We start from the raw sequence: 19,119 nt of genomic DNA, 5'->3' as shown, positions 1-19,119 counted from the left end.
GAGGTGGAACAGCTATTGTACGCCGGGAGGCAACGTGCTGAAGCGTTCCTCTCGCCTGAAAAAACGGCACACTCACGTTTTCTGTGGATTACAAGGAAACTGGAAAAGCCATGCTGCACTAGCTGATTATTACACAAAGCCAAAACTCTGCTCTAACAGAGAGGGGTAAATTAGGAGCCAGTGTTTTCTGAGCAAAACTACATTAGTGATTTGTGATGGTTTACTAGTGTAAATGTTGTTTTCTGTCATCACACTAAATCTTAAATGCACATCTTTATTGCTGCAGTATGAACACACTAGGAAAAGTCACAGACAGTGTGTGTACCTGTCAGACAAAACAAACTGTTCTCCTTAAGTGTTGCACGAGGGTAGGTGTGTCATAAATAATAAGCGAGAATTGAGAGGTCTGTTAAACCCAGGCCCCGCCCCCCTCGCGCCTCTCGCTTGTTTCGCGAGGTGTGACGTCACGTGAACTGCCCGTGTCCGTTCCAGCTGAGAGCGAGAGAGAGAGAGAAAAAGAGAGAGAGAGAGGACGGTGGGACGTAAACCTAGCACGGCCCAAACACACACCGAAGCCCGTGCGCCCGTGACTGGATCCACCGGATGCAAAAAAAAGTACAGACGGAGAAAGAGGAAACGACCCCCCTCCTCCCCACACGACAGACAGCAGAGCGCGACAGCAGAGGAGCGAAACACCAATTCAACTTGTCATCTGACCAATACAGCCACTACCCTCGTCGCTGTGTGTTTTTTCTGTACACACGGTTTTCCTTCGCTTGTTTTGTTTTGACAGAGGTCTGCTTTGCAACTATTTTCGGGTCTTTTAATCGCAGGACGATTAAGTCGGGATAATACTCTGCAAGTTTTAATTGTGACATTTTCCTGTCCGTGCTGTGTGCGGAGGATTTATTGGCATTTTCTCGCATTTGCGTTTTTTTTTTATTATGGACAGTATTCCTACTCAGATAGTCTGAGTGTCCCTCCCACACGGGTCCTCTGAGAATATCAGCTTGATATACTGAACAATTTCAACAACATCCAACTGCAATGGAATATTTCGATGAAAATATTTTTGCAAGGAAATAAGGAACTCTACAGTACTACAAGTGAAAGGTAAAAGTTGCATGTGTTTTTAACTTAAGTTTCCTAAGTATAATTAAACTGCGTCATTAATACAATGTCCGTATTTGCAATTGCATTACAGTTGTTGCTTTATTCTGCATATGCACTTCTCAAAACTATGTCTCTCTCTGTACTCCCCACCCTCCACCCCCACCCCTCCTGCACACTCACGCATCCAGCGTACTTGTCCTATTGGTAGGTACTTCGGTCAGTTCGCCACGCCCATTCAAGTGCCCTAGGTGTCTTTTTGCGACCCCGACTGGTTCAGGATGTCCAGGCAGCTCTCCCAGCTTCCGACCCCTGACCTCCCAGCTGGCGCAAGCCCGCAGTTTGGAAGTTGTACTCAGCCTGCAGGCTCCCTCACAGGGGGGCATCTCAACTCTATGACAGGTCTTAAATCCCTCCTGCAGCACCCCATGAAAGGAGACCAACGTTTAAAAAGCCCATGTGATGCAAAAGGTGAGAAACTCCCATTTGATGAATTAATACTATGTCATTAAAGACCAAACATTACATTTATCATAATTTATGGTACCAGAATTTCACACAGAAGTCTTGACCAGCACCATCACACACACACACACACACACACACACACTCAGGATGCCTCCTCAGTGACCCTGATGCGTATTCACCTGGGTTATAATCCCTGCTACGACTTCAAATTAGGATCCAGATTACAATGAGTGGTGACATGTTTTGGTTTAGCTGTAATGCTGTGCAGGCATGTGTTCTGGTTGCTTGCTGTGCCAAAGTGTACCTCCAGCTATTGTGAGATTTGTTCAGCAGCTTATGTATATGTTATGGCAACAAATTGGTTTTCAGCTCTTGGTTAATGCTGCAATTCAGCTGCCATCTGGTGTGTGTCTTTTTGTGTGTGTATGAGACGTAGAACATAGACACAGAGGTTTTGCAGACGTGCATCTTACGGATACACCTGCCACCCCATTTAATTCTGAACATATATGGAGATTGGATGTAAGCATCCATTTGCCACAAAACCGTTTAGTGATAGAACTTTCTGTCTGTTAAAGCCACAACAAAGTTATTCATCATCTTCAGTCTGTACTAATAATGATTCTGCTCTTCTATTTCTGACAGACAAAGAGAGACTGGACCTTGATGAGGATTCTTTGGGAGTTTGCCCCATGAGGAATGGCAGTGGGATAGCCAACAGTACTAGTAGTAATGGCTGTGGAGGAGGAGGTGGTGGAAATGGCAATGGAAATGGGAATGGGAATGGAGGAGGACCCTTCAATCAGTTCTTGGGGCCTCTCTTGTGGGATCGCACCCTGCCTGCAGATGGGGGCCTCTTCCAGCTTCAGTACATGGACTTGGAGGAGTTTCTGACCGAAAACGGAATGGGCAGCATGCATAACAACAACAGCTCCAGTTCAGCCCAGATCCCCTCACAGAGCTCCCAGTCAGCTGTGCCCAACCAGAGCTCCCAGTGCCTACCGCCCTCATCCCCACCTTGCTCCACATCTTCATCACCTTCGTCCTCTTCTTCCCCATCGCTCATCGGTTTGGAGGTGGCTCAGCCGCAGAGCCTTGCAGGAGGGAACGACTGTCTACATGGTGAGTTCACAAACAGTCAGCATTTTGTCTTAATAGATGCACATTTGAAAAATAAATAAATGAACAAGGACAGTTCATTCTTCAAGGTTTGTCCATATCAGTTCAAAACAGCAGTATCAAGGAAGAGGGTTCTGCAAACTTTACAGAGTTGACAAGCTGAAAGAGACAAATTGTGCCCTGCCACTGATATGAGACTAGTAGACCCTACAATCAATAATAGTTGAGATGTACAGTAATCAAGGTTATGTGGTGTACTTTTAATGTTCCCGCGGGCTAGAGATTCAGCACATCAACTCTCCTTTGCGTTTATAACGAATACCATGGTGACCAAGCATTTTTCTGTCCTGTGGGACCAAACTGAAGGCAGGAGATACAGTCACATGGCTTCAGATGCAAAGTCAACTTGAAAGAGAAAACAGACTGAGTTTACTGAACTTTAGTTTTCATTTTGTAGCATGGTGCAGGGTTAAATGTTGGGAGAGGAGGTCAGGGAGATTTGAGGAAAAATTCAGAGAGAGGATGTATGAGAAAAAGGTAGGTAAGTCTTGAGGTATTTGATGAGTCAACCTCACAGCAATGACAAGGAGGGTTTGGCATGTGATCTATGTACTGCAGTGTACAACACAATCAGCATTCAGTCCCGGCCAATGATGAATGTGCAGCAGGGTCAAAACAGTACTGAGAGAGGGAGAGGGAGAGAAGTGTGTTTGCGGTTGCGTGTCTTTAAATCTCTCCTCACTTCACAAGCCATGGACATGTGTACGCGTCAGTACACGTGCCGGGGCTGAGAGTACTGGAGTGAGAGAACTAGAGGCAGGGCCAGTATGGAGGAGGAGCCCGCAGGGAGGAGGGACAGACAGACAGAGCAACAGGAAGAGTTTCCCTGTGCTGCTGGACTTCAAACAGAACATTTGATCAACAATGAATGACATTAAGTTCACTGATAGCCAGAAGAGAATATTATACTTTATGGGACATTGACACAGGACCTTTAATGCAGTCATTTAGTGACAAATTTGCATGCTTATAAACTCTGATGATGTATTTATATTGCATGATAAAGTCCAATGCATTTGTATTACAATTCGTTTATATAAAATAATTAGTTAATTATATAAAATATAAAATAGATTATAATTCCAAAAACATTAAATATAAATGTAAGCCTTGTTGTTAGTTAAAAATGGGTTATTGAGACGAAAAGTTTATATATGTCATGAGTGAATAATTCTCCTAATCTCTTACAAAGCTTGAAACTAGGAAGCTGTATTCTCATTAAGGTGCCAAACCAACAGCTGCTTCATAAATATTGAATGGAGCAACACCCACAACACATGATTATCTAAGTTACCTTAGAAGGACAAGGGCTACTGTTTACCTTCACAACAGCTTCAGGCCTTCTTGGAATGCTGTTGTCCTGAAATGTGTGCATATGTCACATATTGGACCATTTCTTTAAAAACAAAAACCTGCTTCGTGGACATTATGCACGAAAACCAACTTAGCAAGTGCACCAGAGCTTCCCAAAAAAACAGGGAGAGGCAAACGTGTACCACAGGAGGGCTGAGGGCTTGCAGGTTTTCATTCCAACAAAACACCACACCAGGTGGTTGCACTGACTAGTTCCTGCTGTCGGCTTTAGGTAGCAGAAGTCATTGAAATCTTCTGGTTGAGACACACACAGAGGAAAACATTCATATTTTCTGGCCTCTGTGGCACTTGGTTGCCTACAGTTGCCACACCCAAATTCAGTGATGTTTACACCCGCTGATCATGTATTATGGGACATGCTTCATTTCATCTTGGTGTCTGTGAAAGCACTTCTAAAATGCGTTGTGTGCTGTTATATAGAGGCGTTGTCATTGTGGGAACATTGGATCATCACTTTAGGGTGTATCTGGTGTAAAAAAAAAAAAAAACATGCCCTCCTACTACATGGCCACAAAACAGCCATTACTCATTATAATGTACTCATTATACATTATAGCTGCTTATATATTACAGGTAGGGACATATATCATAGATAGAGGGGATGGTTGGATGAATAGAGGGGCCCATTACACCACATTGTGTACTCTTTATATTGTTCTTGGATAGTGTTTCCACATAGTAAGCATTAATTACCAGCTTAGTGGAACTTAAGGCGTACATGTTTTGTTTAAACTGTGCTTATGCTATTCTGTGGTCATTTGTAAGGCTGCGGTGTTAAATGGCTGTCTTATTATGTATCCTTCTACCCCAACCCTGTTCCCCTTGCCAATTATTGCCTATATTTCTAACAAGGGTGTTGAGTTGTTTGTGTATGGATATTTAGGAACAGTTAAATGGAGTTTTGTGCTCTTATAGGGAAAGAAAGTTCAGTACGAATGGATCATTGGGGTTTAAAGGGGGTGGGGTGAGGAGGTATATCCCTATAGTGGCCCCATTTAAAGAAACTAGCTTTAAAAAAAGGTGGGGGGGTAGAAAGTTACATAACATTTCCACCTTTAGATTTCTGTATTGGTATTTGGTTTGATGTTGGCTTTGGTTAACCAGGATTTGTGGTTTTCATTAATAATAATAGCCAATAGCATGCACATATTGAATTAAAAGAATGAATGAGGTTATGTGTCTGTTTATTAAAACGCTTGTTTGCGCAGAGCTTGACAAGATTCCGTAGGATCACACAGGAACATAAGGACTACTGTTACACTTTTTTTTAGCAGTAGTACACATAATGAGAGATACATGATGTGGAATGAAAAGATGGATATCATGGAAAAGCCTAACATTTGCTTAGTATTTCTTACTACAGCATCCTGTAGCTCCATTATATATGTTAATCTGTATGCTAAATATTATATGTATTATATTATCTTATCACCTGTATTTGCAGGGTATATTCCCAGATATATAAATATCTTCTTAAGATTGCCCCGAATCTGACAATCTTAGAGTCCATGAAAGCAGGTTGAAAACCATCCTCAGTTCTTTGGAAGCAGTGAAGGGCAAAGGAATGTTGTTTGTTGTTTACAACACTAATAAAGTAGCTCTCTGCAGCCATCTGGTGGTCATTATGATGTAATGCTGCATGTGTGTTTGTCTTGTTGTCTTAGTGGACTGTGGTCATCAGCTACTCTATCTAAGTGTGACAGTATTATCAATTTCAGGATAAATGTTGCATAGTGAACATCTTGCAAAACAGATTGTTCTACTCTTTAATTTCAGGGAGTCAGACGACTATGAACGACTCCTGTGAGTCACCCTGCTCCTCGTCCTCGTCCTCGTGTCCACCTCTGCTGACGCCAACGGGCAGTGGGCCAGATGGGGCTGGAATGTTTGACATGGATGCTTCAGACAGCATGTCCAGCTCCTCTGGCCAGCAGAACTTCGACCTAAGACACTCCTTCAGCGAAGAGGAGCTCAAGCCACAGCCAATGATCAAGAAGGCCCGCAAGATCCTGGTGCCCGATAACATGAAGGTGAGTCTGAAGCCTTCACTGCAACAAATTCAGAGCAGTGGTGGGCAATGTGCCCCTTGGGAGGGAAGTAATTTTAGCTCAGGTCATTTTAAAACATCATGAGTTTTTAAAGTGATCCTCTTTAAAGTAATAGATTGTTGTTTGCTCTATAAAACGTAAAACTGTGAAAATATCATTCACTGCTTCCCAGAACACAATGGCAGCATCTTTAAATTGCTTATTTTGTCGACCAACCGTCAGAAACCCAGACATGATTAAGCAAAGCAGCAAATCCTCACATTAGGGAAGCTGGAATCAGAGAATCTTTGGCATCTTTGCTTGATAATTAACTTAAACAGTCAATCAAATGACAAAATTATCGCAGATTTTTTTATTTTTAAGGTAAGGAATTAAAGATCTATTTATATACCACTTTTTAAAATAAAAGTTACAAAAAGAAGCGTAAACAGTAAGAAACAAAAACGAGAGCAAGAAAATACATTTTTACACAACATGAAGGAAACTTCATGAACAACTTGAACAAAAAAAACACATCAGTTAAGAAAAGAAAAGTGGGGATATATAAGTGAAGTTAAAAATGTGCATGATTACATTATAATACAATTGGTAATATATGGAAGAGCACAAAATATTCCACAATAAATCTATAAATAGCACTAGAGTATTTTAAAGGTACCTTATATTTCTCCAGCAGTGGGATGTTTGACTTGTAGGTTGTTTGCATACTTTATTTGCTCTCAGACACCAACTCAGTACAGACCAAACTCTGAGGATGAAGCAATCTGAAAGAAACATGTCCCACACTCATTCATGGCCAAACACCCACATTACCCATAACAGGACAGGAGTTCGGCTATTTAAGAGTACTACTCTCTTCTTAAGAAACAAGTCTGAACAGTTATTGATTAGTTTATTGACTTACTTCTACCTAATAATATCTAAATTCCCTAATCAGCCAAGATAAATCATTGGATCAAAATGGCAGGTGCTGAAATAATCAATGTGTGCTTTTATTTGTCTGTCCTCTGTTAGGATGAGAAGTACTGGACCAGGAGGTATAAAAACAATGAAGCAGCAAAGCGTTCTCGAGATGCTCGCCGTATAAAGGAGAACCAAATATCTGTGCGTGCTGCCTACCTGGAGAGAGAGAACTCCGCCCTCAGACAAGAAGTGGCTGAGATTCGGAAGGAATTGGGCCGCTGTCGCAACATCCTTAGTAAATACGAAAGCCGTCTTGCTGACCAGTGATGAAGGCGTGGAACAAAATCAGGAAGAGGAGGAATAAAAGCTGGATTAAAATTTAAGACTTTGAATTTTTTGGGGTGATGTGATGGACAGAACGGGGTCAAGAAAATGGTGATGATGATGAGGAAGCTGATGATTATGATGATGAATGTATAAGACAAGGAGAAGGTCTGTGTAATGAAGCTCAGGTGTCTTGTTTTGTCGAGGTGTCAGCTCTTAAAAGTGAAAGATGGAGAGAATAATTTAACAGATGAAAGATGTGACTTTTAAGAGTTTTGTTATTGGAGAATTGTATATTTTTATAATACTTACGGAAAATTAGAGGGAGAGCAAATTTGGAGAATAATTTTGTATATTTTCTACACGACGGGGACATAGAGATGGGGGAAAGCTATGGTAAGCATCTTTTTATTATAGATGAGTCAGGACAGTTTAACAGGTGGTCAGCCATCGATGGGTATTTTTCGACTTGATTATTAATGTCAGGATGCAGCAGCAGGGGCGAGGACGCATGTAACAATTGTAATATAGAGAGCAAAAATTATCTTATAATCGTATAGTTCAACGTTTTTGTGGCTTTTACTCAAGCACTTATTTTTCATTTTTCCTGTTATGTTTCTGTCACTGGGAACGGGCATGCTAAAGAGAGACAAAATGAGGGATAAGAGGAGGCACCATGTACACAGTCCAGCACTATCTTCAACACTTGTCTCGACCAGTCTTGTGCGTTTTTTTAATAGAACAACACCATCCTTTTTAATTGAGTTCCCCAACAAGATTAGTTCATTGTACTTTGAGCTTAACTTTTGCAATTGGCACATCTTTCTCTAGTCCTTACATATATCTTTTACTTGTATCTATTTTTCTCTATCCCAGTTGACTGCTTTTAATCTACTCTGGCGTTTCGTATCTTACCTAAGCTGGTGAAAGCCTGTTGTGATGCCCGGAGTAACTCTGCTCCTTTTGATCCTCTCTTTAGATTGTTGGGACATTTCTCTTCCTCTGTTTCTAAATCCAACTGCTCTATTTCTGTCTGATCTCACTTACAGCCAGTCCCCTCTCAGCTATGTGCAAACTCTTCCCTTTACGTTTTGTCCCCGTGTCTCTCTTGTACCTCGTCGGTGCACAGAGTAGTTAAATCTCAATGTTGTAACGTTTTTCTGAAATAGTAATTAATCTATCTTCCCAGTAAAACGCACATTGTTACTTTACTGTACTTTATGAACACACTTTAATTAGCATTACTATGGGGGGAGAAATGTTGTGTATATTGGATAGGCCTATACTATTTTGTGTATTTGATGTATTCCAGGAGATGGGTCGACTACCCCCATTGAGTGGAATGGTGTTAATATCTCAGATTTCTGGGAGAAATAAAAGCCAAAATTTCCTATGTTGATCCACACAGCTTGTTGCTATTTAGTGCTTTTTTCAATACTACATCCTTACTGTTTACTCCTGTTATTACTCTTACTTTTGACTGTATCTATAAACTTCTCTGTGTACCCACAACACCTACACAGTGGCATGGTACACTATGTTATGTTCCTGGGGGAGGGATGACTAGTAATAGAGTGTGATTTTTATCCCCTTAATGACCATGATGAATAGTTACCATTACTGCTATTATTATTGTTATGATTATGATGATTATCCCTCTTGTTGTTGCAGTTCTATATTATTGAATGATTTTTCTTTCCTTGGATGAACATGATCTGTTGCACCTTGAAACATCTTTGATCTTCAGTGTTCCTCAGAAAGACTATTCAAATGGAAAAAAACCCTCACTGTCTGCCATTTGAATCCTGTCTCAGACCTCTAGACATTACTCACTTCTGCTATGGACACAACTGCCACCTTGGTTTCTTTGACCATGGATTTCACAAGCGTGGCAGTAACTTGAACATAACGTTCATGCAGACTTACTTTACCTGTCAAAGACCTCTTCTGTTCCCCTGGCAGTGTATGGACTATGCACACTATCAATATGCTCCTTGTTGGTTTATTTCAGCCTGAATCAGTGATTGTTTGCTCTCCCAACAGGATTTAGTCTCTAATATCCTCACAGATGTGGTTGATAAATCTTTTAGTGACTCTAATTGAACTACAACTGCCCTGCTGCATCAGTGGTGTCCATGGTGCCCAGCCCACTTAGTGCTGGTTATTTGGATGTAGTCGAGATTTTTCCAAAACACCAATAAAAGATTGTTCTCATTCACTACTGCTTTGTTTTTCTCTGGTGTTTCTCCACATGTTTATTGCTTTTTAGTTGTTCTGCATGCTTCTCTTCAGCTTTGTGTGCTAGCATCTTGATGCAAAGCCCACTTCTGACCGGGGGAATGGGCAACAGAGGTCAAATTTCCGGAGGACTACTACTCTATTTACTTAAGCCTGATAACCAGACTATAATATGCAGTGAAATGTCTCAAGACTACTTGTTTTGATATCCTCCTTGTTTGTTCACATTGTGTACATTCCGTTAATAGGCAAAGCATGCCAGACATGCATTCTTTCCCAAAAAAAAAGCTGATTCCCTTGGACATTAAAAAAATATTTTTCACTCATTTCTAAATGAAATGCACTCTAATGTGTATGGGGACAATGTGCTCACAAATAGGATTAATTCTCCAATGCGTCTGGGTGAGAATATTTAGTTGTGAGGTATGGTGTGATTATAAAATAAGTGTGTGTACCAGCCTGTACATATATAATAGAATGAAAAATATAAATCACACAAGGCTGCGTGGGTGGTGGTATAGGAGGAGCACTCAGGTACAATCAATATCCTCTGTTGATAGCACCTGGTTGTTTACTCCTGTTTGTTTATTGTGTGTGGTGGCAACAGCCATGCATAGGGCATCCCCTTAATCTGCCTTCTAAACAGAAATGGGTGAAAGGTCCTTCAGAGTGGAATTTTCCCCAAATCTTTCCTCCTCAACGCGAACCAGATGTGTGCTCCTGGGCTGTGCCCTCTCCCTCTCTCTTTCTACCCCCCCCCCCCCCCCCCCCCCCCCCCCCTCCCCTTTGCCCCCCCCCTTCCTTAAAAGTGCTGTGTCTGTGCCTCCCTCCCTCATATCGTCTGAGGCCTGGCTTCAAGGATGGACTGTGCACTGCTGCTGCTGTCCCTGTGGGCTCTGACTGGAACGGTGTCCTTGCAGGCTCCAGGTAAGCCCTCTGACTGCATTCATCACTCACACCTGATAGATATCACCAAACCATTTATTGAGTGTCCTCTGGCAGTGCAGTTATTGAACAGCTGGCCGTTCCCCTGCATACTGTGTTGCTCTGTAGATGGTATTTTAATATAAACATGACGATGTAACCAGGGCTCACGACTATTTAATTAATCAGTTAACCATTGACACTTGAAAATGCAGTGGACCAACTAAGGCTGGGACCATGCAATATATTTGGATGGTTGATGTTCACAGTGCACTGACTTAAATAACTTGAATTAATAATGTTTATGGTGAATTAAAAAGTCTGGTTTGCCAATATCATACAGTACGAGTCAAGTCAATGTTATCTAAAAAACTTTTACTTCTGTTTGCTTATTTGTCATTAATTATGGGATGCAGCGTTTTCCCACAATGTAAAATGATGAATTACATATCTGTGTTGGATCATCTTTGACTTTTCACACACACCTTCACAGGTGATTCTAGGCCTTCCATAATTCTGGTATTTCATGATATGCAGTAATTAATTAGATGACCATTATAATATTCCATAGGTGCTACATGCATGTACTGCACACCATGTCTCCATGCTGTTCTGGGATGATCATGTGTGCATTAGCGCAGCAGCACATGTGTGTTCTGTTCACATGCGCTGTGGGCAGAGTGAATACAGTAGCACACATGTTTTCGTTCTGAGGAATGAAAAATGGGGAACCCTGTCTGACTCCCCCCTTAAATGTACTGGACATTCAGGGTGTGTCTATGCTGCTGTGCAATGTGAAATAAGTGGAGGATTTGATTTTATGATGTGTGATGGGATACATATGGAGAAGTGAGGGAAATGAGGAGGGGTTACAGAAAGATTACTCTTATAGACTGATTCACATATGAATTGCGTTTTAGACAAAGTTGCTCCACAGAGAAAATAAACAGTATTCACAGAAAACAAAACACTCTCACTTTTCTATAAAAAAAACAAGATTGATAGCTGAATGGCAAAGAGTAATAAAGCCTGTCATTTAAACACTTACTCATCTGGCAACCTGGGTGGCAAATGTTTGCCCGGCCACCCACACTGAATTTACTTTCCTTCAAACAGAAAACAAAGCAGAATTGGCAAACAAAATCTCCACTACGGCCCTTAGTGTTTGTGGGTTTTACAAGGGGCCATGCATGGAGTAGAAGCAAACAAAGGGGCAATTACTGTGATGGTGTGAGAGTGTGTGTGTGGTATCACAACAGGGTCATGTCCGGAGAGACTTCTGGGAGAGGAAAGGAGAAGGACATGTCCTCGGCCCTGCAAAGCTGACAGAGACTGTGGCAACAAGCGCCAGTGTCTGTGTGACGGCCAGTGTGGTCTCAGCTGTGTGGCTCCAGGTAACTATTTGTATGCAATGTGCCCTCAGTTGTCACCGTGAACACCACTGTGGGCTCACTCATTAAAAGTGTTTGTGTGTGTGTATACGCAGCTGTGCCAACATACATCAGTGTGTGTTTTTCATGGAAAATAAAATAAAAGCCTTGGTCATGGACTAAATCTGGGCTCAAAATGTGCCATATGTCAGTGTTGAACACAAGCTTTTTATTATGCTTGTGCACTGTAAAAGAGGGTACTGTGTATGGATCCAGTTATACAACCTCATTAGTAACATTTTGGTTCTGTGCTAAGTGTTTCATTTATGTTATACAAGGAGAAATCCAGCACATTCTGAGAATTGTTTTGTTCCCTATCTCTCTCCTCCCTTTGGATAATCTCTTCTCTCCTCAGGTCGAACTTGTCCCTGGCCTCTACCCTCCAGTGAAAACTCAGTGACTCGTCTCCTCTCTCCCACTCACTCCTTTTCTGCCCTGCTTGAAGTGCGCTGCGTGCCGGGATTCACGTTGCCCAGCGGCTTGGATGTCACTATTCGGCGTTGTCAAGGTGACCGACAGTGGAGTGGGGATGAGCCCATCTGCACAGGTGGGTTTGAGTCGAGCAGAAAAATGTTCTTTCTCGCTTCATATCAGCTTCCTTCATAACAGGGAATTTTAACCACAGGAAATGAACATCTGGAAGAATGCTGCTGTGGTATTTGTTACTTTTTTCAAATTGAACATTGTCTTGCTTGTACGCTGCATGTGTACAGTTCATGTGTTTAGGTCAATGATGCGGTCAGGGATTAAACGTAGCTTTTATTGTATTTTTGTGTTTACACAAGACAGACAAACAGAGAGACAGAGAGAGATTTTTAGGAATGAAACCCCTCTGTGATAGTGTTGACTGATATATTGCACAACTGGGACCTATTCTCCTCATCACCATAGCAACCGGAGCTTCAGTTGTTCATATTGGCTGTCTGAAGATTTTATTTTAGAGAAAAGGACAGCTAAACACACACATGTGGATGTGTATGTGTTGTTTGTATGTGCACCACAGCACAGAAACCTATATTTTCATCTACTATATACATGTGTAGGAAATTATATGTGTTCACTTGGGCCCTAGTTTGTAGTGTTACTGTAATGACTTGCAATATGTTGTCAACATTAGACTGTAAGGTGCTTCTGTTTTGTTATTCTGTGTTATTATTCAAGGGGGGACAACTACTTATACTACACTAAATATGCTATACAATACTGCATAGAGCAATACAATACAACAAAAACCGAAATTACACCCTGACATGTGTCAGACCAGGTTTGCATCTATGTGGGCCACAGGGGCCAGAACAGAGCTCTAAACACATCTAAACAAATGCATAGTAGAGTAGCTGAATATTACAAGTTAGTTTACAACCAAAATACCACTGTACCCCCAAGATAATCATGTGGTTAAACATTTTTATATTCTGTCTGTCTAAATATAGAACAAAAAAAAAGATCAATCTGAATAGGTGTCTCACAAATGACAAAATTTGTTCTACTGCTGTACAGCCTTATTACTTCTACCACTGTGCTGCACAGCAGTACATGAAGAAAAGCTATCAATACTTCTTAGTACCTCGGCACACCTCATCATCATACAGCACCTGCAAAAGCAAATGTGTTTTTTGCTCATTGCCTGTGTCGACCTGACAACTCTGATAAAAGCAATACAGTTTCATCTTTAAAGGCCTGAGTCCTGCTGCATTAATCACACACCTGGTGCTACAGTAAACATGCTTTCTTAGGAATCCTCCACCCAGCTGGGTCCCGGTCTCACCCTCCAGATTTTTTATCTTTTCAAAGACATGAAATAAGGATATGATTCTCAGCTCCCTTGTAGAGTATCCTCCTGCTGAGAGACAGGCAGAAGGTAGGTGGGTTTTGAACGTGTGAGAGTGTTTGTATTGTGTGTCCTCTGCATGTGTGTTAGAGTGTGAGTCGAGCTTGTTCATGCCTGTTGAGAGGCAGTGGGCGGATCACTGTCAAAGTGGCACAGAGCTGCATACAGTGTGAATGCGTAGCCGTGTGTGTGTGTGTTCATCGGACAGAGGTAGAGAGGTAGATTTTTTTCTGTATACATTAGATGTGTATGTGTGGGGGGGTGGATTGCACATGTGTTACAGAGTTTGTGTGTGTCTGTGTGTGGGCGACAGATCACAGTCAGGAGAGTCAGAGAGCTCTCTTGCTCATGCTGCTCCAGGCCTTTCTGTTCCCTGTTCTCCTCTCCTCTGCTCTCTTCTCTCATCCTCTTTTCCTCTCATCTCTCTCTCCTCTCATCCTCTTCCATCTGAGGCCTCTGATAAGGTCTCTCTCTACAATGGGAGCCAAGGACAAGCTTGCAGCTCTAGGCTATTTAGTTTGAGGTGCGTGTGCATGTGTCTGTGTGTGTGTTTGTGCAAGAAAAACAAGAGTAAAAACACAACCATTATATATTTGGTGTCAATCACAATGCTGTGTATTTAACATTGTGGTTCATTCAAAATCACTGTTTTTTAAAAGATTAATCTGATGTACCTGCTTCATAGCATTTTAGTGCTGCAGCCTGTGTGGGTGGCAGCAGTACGAGGCAGAAGAAGGGGCGATATGTGAAAACAGAACTCAGCTTCGGGCTCTCATCTGCAGCCAAACAGACTCGTAACTCTCCCTCTCCCATAGGTCCCTTTACATTCTTATATTAACGTTTCTCGGTTTCAGATACCTAAGACAGCCCTCAGGCAAGCGCTGTCTCTGCCTTTCAAAGCCACACTCAGCTCCGAAACCCCGCGCTTGATGGAGCTGGGGTCGCTCCTGCCTCTCTCCAAGCACCACTCTTGATATTTATATTTCCACAAGCGTGAGGCACTCAAACTTCCAGGAATGAACAGTGCCAGGTGTTATACAATCGCAGATATAGCTGTGAGCTCGGAGAGCTGCGGGGCGGTGTTTCACCTGCTCATCGAACTTTGATTTATTACCTAAGATGGGTTATTTCAACTTAAATAGAACAAGACACTGGGTAAAACGCCTCTGTGGGTCACAAACTAAATAGAAACCTTGGTTAATACAAGTCAAATGAGGTAGCAGGATGGACCTTTCCTTACTCTATCCTTTTGTTTTCTTCCCTGCTTCCTGTCTTTCATGTTCTTTCACTATTATCTTCATTCTTCCTTTCGTCTTTATTATCTAATGGCTGTTACCTATAAAATCATATCCACATCCATCAGTTACACATTGATTCTAATGTTTTTTCTGTGTTTGTGCAGGGTATTGTCGGCATACATTGGGCTATGTTTACTTCTTGGAATCACAATGCATATTATGCAAACTGAGTGTTGCTGCATTTCTCTCTTAAGGAGCTTTTACACACCTCTCATTTCACTGTCACTTGGAAGAAGTATTTAGATCCTTTACTTAGTAAAAGTAGTAATACTACAATTTAAGAGCACCCCACAACAAGTAATCCACCTTTCAAAATTTCCCTTGAATACAGTAGAAATTACAGAATTATTAACCACAAAATGTACTTAAGGAACCATATTCCTTCCGCAGAAAAAATGCCAACACTTACCTTTAAGTCCCCATATTGAGCATTTACGAGCAGTATATTACCATTTAATAAATTGTTTATAACACTATAATATAGTTGTAAGCAGATCCGAGTGTCAACAATTATAACTCCTCCTGTGGGCACCGATGCATGGAGGCTGATATATAAACAGATAATGAATGATGATATAGTCAAACACATTTATAAACATTTAACATGTCCATATATCTGCTTATAACAACATTAATGTGTTATGTATTAAAAACACTTTATTAAAAGTTTGCATATTGCTTATAAATACTAAATGGGGGATTATTTTCTTATTGTAATAATTTTTATCGCATTAGTGTGTGACATTTTGGTGCAGCAGCTGGTCGTGGAGGAGCTCATTTTAATAGGTTCATACCATTAGGGGATTAATTCTATAACAATGCACAATATATCATTTTAACTAATCATGTGGAGTAACAATACTCACATCTGGACCGCAGGACTAGTGAGGAAAATGTAGTATATTAAAAAAGTATTTAAAAAAGCATCATTTGGAAATATTGAAGTAAAAATCTTTCTTACATACAGCACTTGAATAAATGCACTCAGGCACATTCCACTACTGCTATGGGGAGATGCTACTTTTCTGTTGAAGAAATGGCATAAAAATAACTGAAGGCTGCTCTGACTGTTCTGCTGGCTTGGGTATATTTTTCTTCAATGCAGGACTTGCGGTGGAGTATTTTTACCGTGTGGTGTGGCAACTTTTACTTAAATTTAACAATAAAGCATTTAACCTTCTGTTCTTCTTGGACCTTCAGAGGCTCAGTCAACCAAACCTGCCACTGACCAAACCTGCCCTCTACCTGAGGAAGTCATCAACACCTTCAGCATCCAGGGCGACGCCACTGTAGGAGCTTCCATCCGCTACAGCTGCCTGTCTGGGTGAGAGGGGTGGGGGTGGGGGGTTAAGGTTGTAAATGTGTAGGCAGAGGCTATGAGAACTGAAATGATGCAAAGGTAGAAATGGAGGAAGTGAGAAGATGGGGATGGAGTGTGAAGCGGGAGGGGAAGGCTTGATTACTGGAGAGGTGTGACGGATGATGAGCGATGAATGGCAGGGAATTCATTTTGATCTCCCAGCTGACGATCTCTCCATTGAGCTAACTAGGTCATTACAGTCTAATCTTGCATTGACTCCCCTTTACACACTGACTCATCTGCAGGATAGGATGAGCCTGAGTGGATGTGTCAGCCAGAGCTGTGCACACACACTTTAGACACTCTGAAAGGGAGTCACAGTGGAAAAAGGAATCATTGACACCTTTTTCATCATTTCTATTTAGATGAAGCTCCTTAGCTGTCAATACTGTGCATGTCACATCACTCTCTCCCTTCTGTCCTGCAGGTCAGATGTAGTGGGGAGCAGTGAAAATTTCTGCCAGGACAATCAGACTTGGCAGTACCCTCACCCCATCTGTAAAAGTAAGTGTGCAGAAGTAAACTGTATCTTACACTGGAGTGTGTGTGTGAGCGTTTGCTTCGTCTTTACAGTCAGTACGCCCTCATGCATCTTTCAAGGTTAGCAGGAGACGATGTGTATGAGCGAATGGACCGAGAGACTGCATGTTTATTTTGTAGGGAGGTACATTTATTTGTTGTGTGCATGTGTTCATGTGTGTGTGCAGATATGTAAAAGAAAGGAGTGAATCAAAGAAGGAGACAGACAGAAACACACAAACCCTTGAAGTCCACATTTCAAGAGCCACTGCTCTGTATCACAGTGCTTTTCTGCACTCTTGTGGACAACACTGGCATTGCATGGCTTGTTCCAAAGTGAGGAACATACAGGATGTTTGCAATAGCTAAGAGGACTATGACTGACTCTGGCTTTTGTTAAAACAAAGTAAAGATAAGATAAGAAACAAAAGACAGAGGCATTGTTGCAGCTTTAAAATTTCAACAGCTAACAACTGAGCAACAATATCTGTCTGTTTTTGTTGTAACTCCAATGTTTTAAAGATGAGTGTATCTCCTGAATGGGCACGAGCACAATAATCTGATTATCTCACTCTTTTAGAAGTGTACTGCCAGCCTCCTCCAGAGGTGGAGCAGGGCTATGTGGTGGCTGTCCAGAAGACTGAATATGAAGTTGGCTTTGACATCCACTACCTCTGCAAAAAGAACTTCCTGCTGGACGGACCCCAGAAGGTCACCTGCTTGTCAAATGGCAGCTGGAGTGAATCGCCCCCATACTGCAGAGGTGAGAGATGTTTTAAAAGGCCCCACCAGAAGCAAAATGTATGCATTTGATGAGTTTAAAACAGTTTGAAAGAGGATGAATTAAAGCCCATAAAAACATGGCATTCAAATTTGTATGGCATGGCACATTCAATGTATGCAAAATGCAAAGATGCTAGTTTGCATTAACATACACAATTCATACCCCTAGATGCTTACAAGCGTGCACATGCATACAAGAATCAGCACGGCATTTTGTATGTGATGCTTATATTATACTTTCATACCTTGTTGATCATTTTCACAGCTCGCTGTCTCATCCCTGCTGAGCGAAGCCGTGTGGTGATTGGTGGAGAGAAACGCTGGCCGTTTGACGTTACAGATGCCTTGGTTCCTCACGGGGAAAATGTAATGTTCTTCTGCAAACATCCTCGCAAGCAGTGCAGCTTCACTGTGACCCAGACCTGCTTTGATGGAAAGCTGCAGCCACCAGCTTGCTACCTTGGTAAACCTTGACCACCCACACAGGCCGTGTTTTATTATCTGCATATGTTGCAGCATAGGTGTTTGATTCCCATTTTAAAGACTTTTGCAATATTCATGCACCCTATCTTTGTTTTTCAGAGCCCACATGGTTGCAGTATAAACTCTTCCCTCACCGGCTGGTCTCAGAGATTGAAGCATGTGAGCCTGGTGATGTGGAATGATGACCTGCGCGTCTGACCTCGACCGCGCCAACACTCTTGACACCTTGTCACAATATGAACACCCATCACCCACCTCCAACCACCTTTGCTTCAACTGTCTATGCTATGATTATGGTGCGTTAGACACTGAAATATTTTTCCCAGCTCTCATAGATCAGCAGGCCAAGCTGTCTATCCTGTGCTTGTTGTATTGTGGGTTTGAACAACAGTGCTCACAGTCTTTGTCACTCTCTCCTGCATACTATCAAATTGCAGGCTTAATAATTATCTGCAAATCCCTCAATTATTACTCCTCCAGCTCGAGCCAATGCAGAGATGCAATCCATAGGCCTTAGTGATGATGTATAAAATGCATTAATACATGCTGTATCAGTTATGCCTGTGAAGACGTAGCCTAACTCATAATGACTTGACTCTGTGATATCTCACTGTGTGATCTTTCTTCCCTCTGTTGAGAGCGACGCATCAAGTCTTGAGACTTGTAAGTGGTAATGATTTTAAAATAAAGTAATATCAAAAGTGGTTTTGCTCTCTATCTTCCTCCTTATGACACACAAAGTCCCACGGAGTGAGTTTCCATTTTTCTCCATCCTCTTTATAGTAGGCCTATATCTCTCTTGCTTTGCCTCCCCGTCTCTAACTCTCACAGAGAACCTTTCTTTGCA

General features: G+C 41.8%; 2 protein-coding genes across 2 annotated transcripts; both read left to right on the top strand.

Annotated features, from left to right (window-relative positions):
• Nucleotides 1-87: 87 nt before the first annotated feature.
• On the top strand, nt 88-9,627 carry dbpb (D site albumin promoter binding protein b). The gene is made up of 5 exons (XM_046043937.1): nt 88-1,113; nt 1,302-1,581; nt 2,224-2,700; nt 5,908-6,161; nt 7,194-9,627. The coding sequence occupies exons 2-5, from the start codon at nt 1,392-1,394 to the stop codon at nt 7,407-7,409; spliced, it is 1,137 nt and encodes a 378-aa protein (XP_045899893.1). The 5' UTR covers nt 88-1,113; nt 1,302-1,391; the 3' UTR covers nt 7,410-9,627.
• Nucleotides 9,628-10,445: 818 nt separating this feature from the next.
• ntd5 (ntl-dependent gene 5) lies at nt 10,446-18,976 on the top strand. Its single transcript, XM_046045470.1, has 8 exons — nt 10,446-10,571; nt 11,828-11,962; nt 12,354-12,545; nt 16,328-16,451; nt 16,915-16,991; nt 17,587-17,769; nt 18,055-18,252; nt 18,372-18,976. Exons 1-8 carry the CDS (start codon nt 10,505-10,507, stop codon nt 18,452-18,454), a joined length of 1,059 nt encoding a protein of 352 aa, XP_045901426.1. The 5' UTR covers nt 10,446-10,504; the 3' UTR covers nt 18,455-18,976.
• Nucleotides 18,977-19,119: the final 143 nt, after the last annotated feature.

This window comes from Micropterus dolomieu, linkage group LG03 (genome assembly GCF_021292245.1).
Source record: "Micropterus dolomieu isolate WLL.071019.BEF.003 ecotype Adirondacks linkage group LG03, ASM2129224v1, whole genome shotgun sequence".
NCBI classification, from domain to species: Eukaryota; Metazoa; Chordata; class Actinopteri; order Centrarchiformes; family Centrarchidae; genus Micropterus; species Micropterus dolomieu.
The sequence above is the reverse complement of the archived record's forward strand: the minus strand, read 5'-3'. Positions and strand labels throughout refer to the sequence as shown.

What these genes read in the sequence shown, in the direction of transcription:
- dbpb (XM_046043937.1), top strand. Translation starts at nt 1,392, where the DNA reads ATGTCCAGGCAGCTCTCCCAGCTTCCGACCCCTGACCTCCCAGCTGGC. An exon ending in AAGCCCATGTGATGCAAAAG is followed by an intron (nt 1,582 to 2,223) that starts GTGAGAAACTCC and finishes TATTTCTGACAG; the next exon opens with ACAAAGAGAGACTGGACCTT. An exon ending in TGGTGCCCGATAACATGAAG is followed by an intron (nt 6,162 to 7,193) that starts GTGAGTCTGAAG and finishes GTCCTCTGTTAG; the next exon opens with GATGAGAAGTACTGGACCAG.
- ntd5 (XM_046045470.1), top strand. Translation starts at nt 10,505, where the DNA reads ATGGACTGTGCACTGCTGCTGCTGTCCCTGTGGGCTCTGACTGGAACG. An exon ending in GGTGTCCTTGCAGGCTCCAG is followed by an intron (nt 10,572 to 11,827) that starts GTAAGCCCTCTG and finishes GTATCACAACAG; the next exon opens with GGTCATGTCCGGAGAGACTT. An exon ending in CGCTACAGCTGCCTGTCTGG is followed by an intron (nt 16,452 to 16,914) that starts GTGAGAGGGGTG and finishes TCTGTCCTGCAG; the next exon opens with GTCAGATGTAGTGGGGAGCA.